General features: G+C 40.3%; 1 protein-coding gene across 3 annotated transcripts; it reads left to right on the forward strand.

Moving 5' to 3' along the window:
* Positions 1–6: 6 nt before the first annotated feature.
* KCNG1 (potassium voltage-gated channel modifier subfamily G member 1) lies at positions 7–7,713 on the forward strand. Of its 3 annotated transcripts, none has more exons than XM_026861966.1 (3): positions 7–242; positions 5,471–6,275; positions 6,776–7,713. In XM_026861966.1, the coding sequence occupies exons 2-3, from the start codon at positions 5,517–5,519 to the stop codon at positions 7,544–7,546; spliced, it is 1,530 nt and encodes a 509-aa protein (XP_026717767.1). In that variant the 5' UTR covers positions 7–242; positions 5,471–5,516; the 3' UTR covers positions 7,547–7,713. The 3 variants fall into 3 exon arrangements, with proteins under 3 accessions (XP_026717767.1, XP_026717770.1, XP_026717769.1); XM_026861969.1 differs by having other exon boundaries at positions 5,474–6,275; XM_026861968.1 differs by having other exon boundaries at positions 7–126.
* The last annotated feature ends 1,060 nt before the right edge of the window (positions 7,714–8,773 follow it).

Consider the following 8,773-nt stretch of genomic DNA (forward strand, 5'->3'; position numbering starts at 1 on the left):
GCTGCCCGCGCCGCCGGCAGCGGCAGGCGCTCGGCTGGCGAAGGGGAGCGCTCGCCTGACCCCCGGCTTGCTCCTGTCCTGTCGCGGAGGTGGCTGACGGCTGTCGAGGCTGATCCATCGGGCTCGGTTTGTGATGCTCGGTTCTTCCCCTTCCCGGCTCTCCCTCTCCCCGAGTCCGGTGTCTGCACAGTGCAGTATGGAGGCTCGTGTTTCCAATTTCTTCTTCTTTGCCTAATCTGAAGGTGCTTTATTGCTTTAATTTTAAAATAATTACGGGATGTCTTTTATATTGATCTATTTACTGACTTGTGTTCGTTGGCAACTAACACATCAAGTTAACTGTTCTTGATGGGCAATATATTTCTGGCAGATTTTTTTCATTGGAAAAGACTTGGGGGGGGACAGACACACGCGTAAAATAACTCTTCCGTGACTACGTGTCTTCGTTTCGATGGCAAAATGTGTGTCTATACATCTTAAATGACAAATCTGTTACTTTCTAAAAAGATGTTTAAGAGATTGTTTTGAATGTGACTTACTAAAATTTGTTGACATAAATGTATTTCACAGCAGGATAATAACTATAGTTATTAGTTCCAGTGTATTTCAGAGCATTCTCGTGGGGATATAAATTATCTGCAAAGTTAATTCACTTCTGATTATAATTGGCAGAATATGGCACAGCTTTATAAAACCAAACAGCAAGTAACATATTTGTCATAATTCAGTTTGTAGGTTGTCATAAGATGCCAAAAAGCATAACACTGTACAGATGACAGAGAGCAGTATTTTTTCAGATTATATGTTTTTCAGGATGGTTTTGTTTCGTATTATACATTGACCTTTGTAAGTTTTACTTTGATTTGGCTGGAAGTTCACTTTGCAAGCAGAGCTGAAGTTTGAGATCAGTTCTTACTACGTAAAGAGCTGCATGAGTATAGCTTAAAGTATTTCGGGAGGGTACCCTGACAGTGTTGATACAGTACGGAAATCATGTGTCAGAAGATAGCTGAATTTAACACTGCTTGAAAATACTGTGCTTTTTTTTAACTAAGGAAAGAATAAAGGAGGAAGGATCACTAAACTGTAAAGCAGTTTCTTATGGAATTCTTTCAGAAAAATTATTCATATTCAACCTGCACTGAAAGCTGAAACTTTTTTTTAAAGCTTAATTTAGAAATGGTAAAAAGCAACAGAGACAAGTTCCAGGCACTGGAATTGATAGGAGAGTCTCAGGGGGAGTTATGCATCTTCCTTGTGTGCTTGTTATCATCCAGGCGCAACTTTGAATTGTCTGCATCACAGAACAGTATCAGGACTCCTTGCAGGAGCTCTGATTACATCAGAGATGCACTGCAGAATTCAAAATACTGCAGAGGACACTGGCGGGGGAAACGACACTTGCAGTGGAATTTTAGCATGTTACTCATGATTTCTATTTCTTTCCCTCAGAAGGGCATCTTTAATAATTCTTTCCCCACTGCCTAGGAGTCTGGCACCCTTCCTGAATTTCGGCTGAAAGTAAGGGCAGTACAGATTTCTAATTCGATTTCTTCACCAGACATAATGGATAAGAATACCATCTTGTGCAAGACAGATCTCTGAAAAGATGTTAGATCTTGCATCACATGCACACAACACCATTTAGAGTCACCAAGAGCCCTTGCTATGGGCCAGTTATTCCGTATTACCGTAGTTTCTAGAAGTCAGAACAACGATCAGGATTGTATAATGTAGTAAGAGACAGTTCTTGCCCCAGTAAGCTTACAAACAAAATGGGAAACAATGCTCAGAGAGAATTGATTAGCCCAGGATGAGATCACATTATCAACAGGGGAGCTGGGAAGATGAACTGGACTTCACTAACTCCCAGGTATTCAGAGGGCAGAATACAATCTCAGACAAGGAGGGATGTTACCATCGGCCCTCACTTAACAGAGCAGTTTTATTTGAGGATTTTACTGCTACAGCATGTCCTTAAAGTTCATCTTGTTTAATTGTTTGGAAAATTGTTGATATAGGCTAATGTGTTTGTCTGACCTTACATTCCAGTGTGTTGTCTTTAATCCTTAATGCATTTCTTATAGCCATTCCCGACGTCATCAGCCTGCAATGTATGAGTAAACCAGTTTGCTTGGTTTTTAAGATGAACAGAAACAAGCCCCTTCCCTTAATTAGATCTCTCCCATCTTTAAGTAGTACTGACCATCATTCTGTAGAAGCACCTCCCAAAGGAAAACATACAGAGAAATGTATGGGTTTATTCTTCTCCTTCCTTCATTCCTTCAAGTCAGGCCATCTTTTCTATTGTCCTTTATTTCCTCCTATTCTTCCCCCTTAGGTAGGATGCTATGGGTATCTGAGGCAGAGAACATGTAAATAACACATGTACTATAACTGCCTACCTGGGATCTGTAGGCTTGTCAGTTCTGGTTATGGAAAAAGAAGGAGCCACCTTCTATAACTGCAATCATTCAGTGGGATTAATTTGTCCAATTTATTGTCTTGCACAGGTTGAGAAGCTGGAAGTGAAGAAAGAAATACTTTTTTCTTTGCTCTATTGTTTCACAGTTGATGCCTCAGGGTTACAGCATGTGTTTGACACACGCAGAACATTTACATTTCCCTCCCCATTTCTTCCCATTGTGTCAACAATGGATGCAGTGGGAGATCAAACCAGTGACAGAGATGAGCTGCCTCCTCATTATTCCTGGCTGAGATTCAGAGGCTAAGTTGTTGCTAACCAACATCATCTGGTATTACAGAAGGGAAAACGGTTAACAGCTCCCATTTATCCATAGTCTTATATCACTCATAATCTTTATTATCTTTGGGCCAGCCCTGCCTTAGACATAGTTGATGAGGAGGGGAAAACACAGTAAAAATAACAGTTGCTCTAAGAAAAGGAGCCCTACATAAACATAAATCAGGTAGCCCTGTTTTCCCACAAAAAAACAATAGCTTGAACTCCCAGTGGCTTTAGTTCTACCGATGGTATCTTGGGAATGCTTTAACAGAAGACCAGCTCTGAGGTCATTAGGAGCACTTCATGTGATGGGACTGTATGTCAGGCTAATTCAAGTTCAGCTCTTCTGTACTTCCTCTGTTCCACATGCTCTAGCTAGAACTATCTGTGTCAGCTATCACTCTCCTCAGATCCCTTCATTTATCAGAGTCCTGCAGCTTTTCCAGTGGGCAATGGCAGAGTGCCATCATCTGTCACAAAGCTCCACTGATAATCCCAGTATTGCCTAGAATTTCCTAGAATGTAACTTTTTAATACAATTACATTTTGTGTTAATGTTCTTTCTGAAAAAAAAAAAACCAACACTTCAGGTCAGCAGGCTTTCACTCAGTCTTTCTTGAAGCAAGAGACAAACTGAAATCGATTGGAAGTATATTTAAGTGCAGGCCTGTGGGGTTTTGTCATTGTTTGCACCCACTGTTACTCTGAGAGGAGTTTCAGAATTGCCCATCCCCTGCTGTGGGGATTTCCAGAGTTGTAACTCTGGAGCAAAGACAGAGAAACTCAGCAATACAAGCAAGTATGTAGTGCGAAGGCACTGAAAGCTAAACACAGTTAAGATTTTGGCATGGAGAACAGGTTACTTGCCAAATAGCTGTTCTCAAGTCACTAGCAATAGTAATAGAGATCCCACTCTGTGATAGAAGCAAGATGACAAAGCTTACCTCTTCCCTTACCTCAGGCCAGAAAATAGTACCACAGCTCTTGGAAGAACTGAATCACCCCTTGTCCATTCTTGTATATATACACCTGTAGGCTTGCTTTGTCCACATGCCCTAAAGGTAAGTAAATTAATGATTTCCTTTCGTACTAAAGAGGATTACAGGTGAGGAATCAGGAAGCATGCCTCCATCCAAAGCTCACCTGGGGCCACCTCCTTCTAAGACTGTGTAAGGAACTGCTCTGTTCCAAGTAATCCCTCTGGGAAGTTTAGGAGCAGGGCTGAGATAGTACTTTATTGAAAGCAGCATTGTAAGTCTCCTTGCAGTAGGGAAAGCCTCTTGCTCTTAAACTGAAGTGCAGCTGTGTTTTGAGTACTTTGCTGTTGTGTATTTATGGGTTTTTATTCTATAATAGGTATGTAACACTATTGATGTGGTTTATAAACCCCAGCGTCTGAAAACGACTGTTCTGTGTTTAAGGAAGTCACCCTAGCAGGGTATATATCCCCAGGGTGCCTGTCAAAGGGGAGGTAAGTACAGCCAGGAAAGGAGAAAAACTGTGTACTGCTACTGAAACCAATCAGGTGTCATATTTATTACTTTCCTGTAGGCTAGAAAGTCAGAATACTTGTGCATAATTAATATCTAGTTATTGTACAATCTACTTAATAAATAAATACTCTTATCAAATGAAACTCAGCAACGCCACATGTTAAGCTGTAGCTGACTGTACAGATGAAAGATCTAGAAGCGGTACTGTGCAACTCTCCTGTGTATGAGCAGACTTTCAGTCTGACTTTTCAAACGTAGGGAGTTAGGGAGGCAAAAAGTTCAACATTTCCAGTTTCTGCTTTTTATACCCATTCAAACTCTGTTGTCGCTTCATTCCATGGAATCTGTTGTGTGAGCAGAATTTGAACATGATTTTCAAAGTCACCATAAGAATTTTTCGGTTTCCTGTAATCAGAGGTTAGGGCAGTCACCTTGGCTCTCATCTACTGTTCAATCCATTGTAGGGACAAAGACCTATTACTGCATATACGGCGTCAGTTATAACTGAAATAATATTCCAATGTTTGTGTAGAAATCTTGTATTTCTTTGCAATCTTTTGTAAACAAGGCCTTATAGAGGGAGTTGGCCTGTCATTAAACATATATATATGCAAACATTTTATGTGATCAGTATAAGTGGCCTTTTTTTCCCCAAATTGTTTCCATATGGCCTTTTAGAAATTAGTCTTGTACTAACTGTTTTTCAGAAGTGTGTATTTACTGATTTTTTACTGAATTACCACATAATTGACCTCTGTTTCTTTCTATATACTTCATGGGTACTAAAATACTTAAGATTTTTATGTGTAATAGTTAAATAAAAATATACTATTTCCTTTTCTACAAAACACACTTAAATTCTGTGTTCTTATGTGATACTGTCATAAATTCTGTACTTTTATTCTGAAACAGGAATATTCTGCCACATGCAGGAATTATTCCTGGTTTCCCTCTATACCCACTGAGCACTGAGACCTCTGTATCTGAGACAGGAGAAGCCCCCAGTGTGACAAATATTCCAAGCAGAGCAGTCCTTGACAGAGTCAGTTCTACCCAGCTGGACAAACCCAGCCTCACCAGGAAAGTCTTCTGATCATACTCAGCCACTGCTGTTTTCTATCCCATTGTTTTTATCAGCCATAAATATTTCTGAGCTCCAATCACTACATTTGTTCCAAACTTGAAAACAACCTCTCATTCACTCACCCCATATATCTGTTTTTTGTTCCAGAAGACACTTGCAGAAGTAGTGAAGTGATGTGAAGTTATCTTCCAAGATGACTCTTCTACCTGGAGAAAATTCCGACTATGACTATAGTGCCCTGAGCTGTACTTCAGATACTTCCTTCAACCACACATTCTTTCCAGAAACAGAAACCCTTAAGGGAGTCTTTTACCAAAGAGCCAAGCTAATTCACCCTCAAGAGGATCTCCTGAAAGGCTTTCACCCTGATGATCGGAAGCATCACATTATTATAAACGTAGGGGGCATTAAGTATTTGCTCCCATGGACCACACTTGATGAATTCCCATTGACACGTTTGGGACAACTGAAATTCTGTAATAATTTTGATGACATTCTAAACATCTGTGATGATTACGATGTGACATGTAATGAATTCTTTTTTGACCGCAACCCAGGGGCGTTCAGGACAATCCTGACCTTTTTGCGGGTTGGAAAACTTCGGCTCTTGCGTGAGATGTGTGCACTGTCTTTCCAAGAGGAACTGCTCTACTGGGGAATTGAGGAAGACAACTTGGACTGGTGTTGTAAACGGAGATATCTGCAAAAAATGGAGGAGTTTACGGAAATAAATGAACGGGAGGATGACCTCATAGAGAATGAAACAACAGGTGAAACAGTAGAGGAGACAAAAATTGGCTTGTGCATGAAAAAGTTGCAAGACATGGTGGAAAGGCCCCAGTCTGGCCTTCCTGGAAAGGTGTTTGCTTGTTTGTCTGTTTTATTTGTAACTATTACAGCAGTGAACTTATCCATCAGCACCATGCCTGACCTGAGGGAGGAGGAGGAAAAGGTAAGTTAGCTGTTCAGGATGGAAAGTGGTATGTGCTGGGAAGAGCAGAACAAGTACAAGGTCTGATGGTGTTGATTTCGATGGGGATTTTGCAGCTGTCTTTAGAGGGGGTGCAATAACACAAATAATATTTGAAATCTTACATGACTGTGTTCAATTACTTGTAAGAATTAATCATATCAAGCTTTATGTCCAAAGAAAATTTTGTTAGCGTGCACTCTTCTGTACAACTGTATATTACCTTGTTAAGCTTTGTATTTGCTGTTTAGACAGCCTGAAATTACTGAGCAATATCTTCTGTGGAATAAGTAGCTCCTTTCTAAGTTTTGCATTTAACTTGTTCCAATTTGTCAATGTGTTTCCCCATAGCAACAGCTTCAGTTCCTTTAATATTTTGGGTTTAAAAAAAAAAACAACACAGAAACCTCTCTTCCTGTCACCGTACCAACTAAAATAGTTATTATCCAGTGCCGATTACAAACTCCTCCTCTTTCCTGCAGGGTGAGTGTTCCCAGATGTGCTACAATATTTTCATTGTGGAGTCTGTCTGTGTGGCATGGTTTTCCCTGGAGTTCCTGCTAAGATTCATCCAGGCAAAGAGCAAGTTTGCATTTTTGCGGAGACCGTTAACCCTGATAGACATAATAGCCATTCTGCCATACTACATCACTTTGCTAGTAGACACCACTTCCGTGGGCTATAAAAAGCCCAGCTCTGGGAGCATCTACCTGGACAAAGTAGGTCTGGTCCTCCGCATTCTCCGTGCCTTGAGGATTCTCTACGTCATGCGGCTGGCCAGGCACTCCCTGGGGCTGCAGACACTGGGGCTCACCGCCCGCAGGTGCACCCGGGAGTTTGGTCTCTTGCTGCTCTTCCTCTGCGTGGCCATCGCACTGTTTGCACCACTCCTTTATGTCATTGAGAACGAGATGGCGGACTCGCAGGAGTTTACCAGCATCCCTGCGTGCTACTGGTGGGCTGTCATCACCATGACCACGGTAGGCTACGGAGATATGGTTCCCAGGAGCATTCCCGGCCAAGTGGTGGCACTGAGCAGCATACTGAGTGGCATCCTCCTCATGGCATTTCCAGTCACCTCCATCTTCCACACTTTTTCACGCTCCTACATTGAGCTAAAGCAAGAACAGGAAAGAATAATGTACAGGAGAGCACAGTTCTTATTAAAAACAAAGTCTCAGATAAGCAATGCATCACAAGGGAGTGATATTTTATTCCCCAGTATCTCTTCTGAGACTAGGGACAATGAATGAAATTTAAGTTACTATTTCTCCTGATGTCAAGTAATGTTTTGTTGTATCAGATTCCATCTTTTAATTTGCTTTGGAAGCATTTTACAAAGGTAACCCTCATATTAAAATCAAGAAAAGGAGCTATTAACCAGAAATTGATATGGTTTAAGAAGTCTATTATTATGCTGTTTCTTGACTACTGTGAAAAAATTGCATGCCTACTGAACTTGATAGTTCTTTTAGCTATAAGAAAGCATGACCATTGTGTAGCACAGAACCTTTTCTCAGTTGTGGAAGGGATGAGAAAACCCATCGACATTTGTGTTCACAGTTCAAATGTTACAAATACTGGGACTGGTTTGGTTTTGTCTTAAATTTATGTACAGGAATTATGCTTTCTGGTTGATTTGTAATAATTTATTTTCCAGGATCTGGTAATTTACCCTGGAAGTCTGTTCCCCCACATTAGTTAAGTGTTCCACTATAAATAGTTGATATTTTGTTAGGTAGGGATAAATAAACAAATCTATTAATGAAGTCTTTTAATATCAAAATAATCTATTAAAAAAGCTACATTTATTACCTGTGTGCTTTTAACTTATTGCTTAGGACAGTTTCATGTCAGACAAATCAACCAAGAGCGCATGAAAATGTTTATAGGATTATATATAATGCTTATAGAATGTAATAATGTGGTACTTACATTCCTGTAAAAGTTAAATATTATACACAAGTTTTTAAGTTCTTCATAACTAGGCTGCTGGTAGATATAAATTCTTTCAGTTTTTGGCAATGTGGTTTGATCTTTGGGATGAATCTGGTGTAAATAGCTGTCAAGAAGGAGGTCAAGAAGTTCTCATGTCCTGCTGTATCATCACCGTAGACAGAACCTTCTCTAGTCAGTTATTGAACATTGTGGAAAACTCTCCTGTACATTTTAATGCCTTTCCAAAGCCACACTTAATGAATCAGATTCTTCTTTCCTCCGGCCCATTTGTTAATGACCTAACCAAGCTGCAGGATTGTGTCTTCTCCATGAATGTTTTCAATTGTATTTTTCCAATGGTCAGATAAGAACTCTGTGTTAATGGTTTGCCCTAACAGGTTTAAAGACCTGGATGAGCAATAGCATCCATTCTGCTAGATGAAGGAAAAGCGAACCAAATATAAAACTTTCCTCTTCCTTTTCATTTTAGGTTGGTGGAACAGGGTGTGATATGTAGCTTCTGTTCTGTAACCGATGTGGAC

The sequence above is a fragment of the Athene cunicularia genome (assembly GCF_003259725.1).
Source record: "Athene cunicularia isolate RWA chromosome 20 unlocalized genomic scaffold, athCun1 chr20_part1, whole genome shotgun sequence".
NCBI lineage: Eukaryota > Metazoa > Chordata > Aves > Strigiformes > Strigidae > Athene > Athene cunicularia.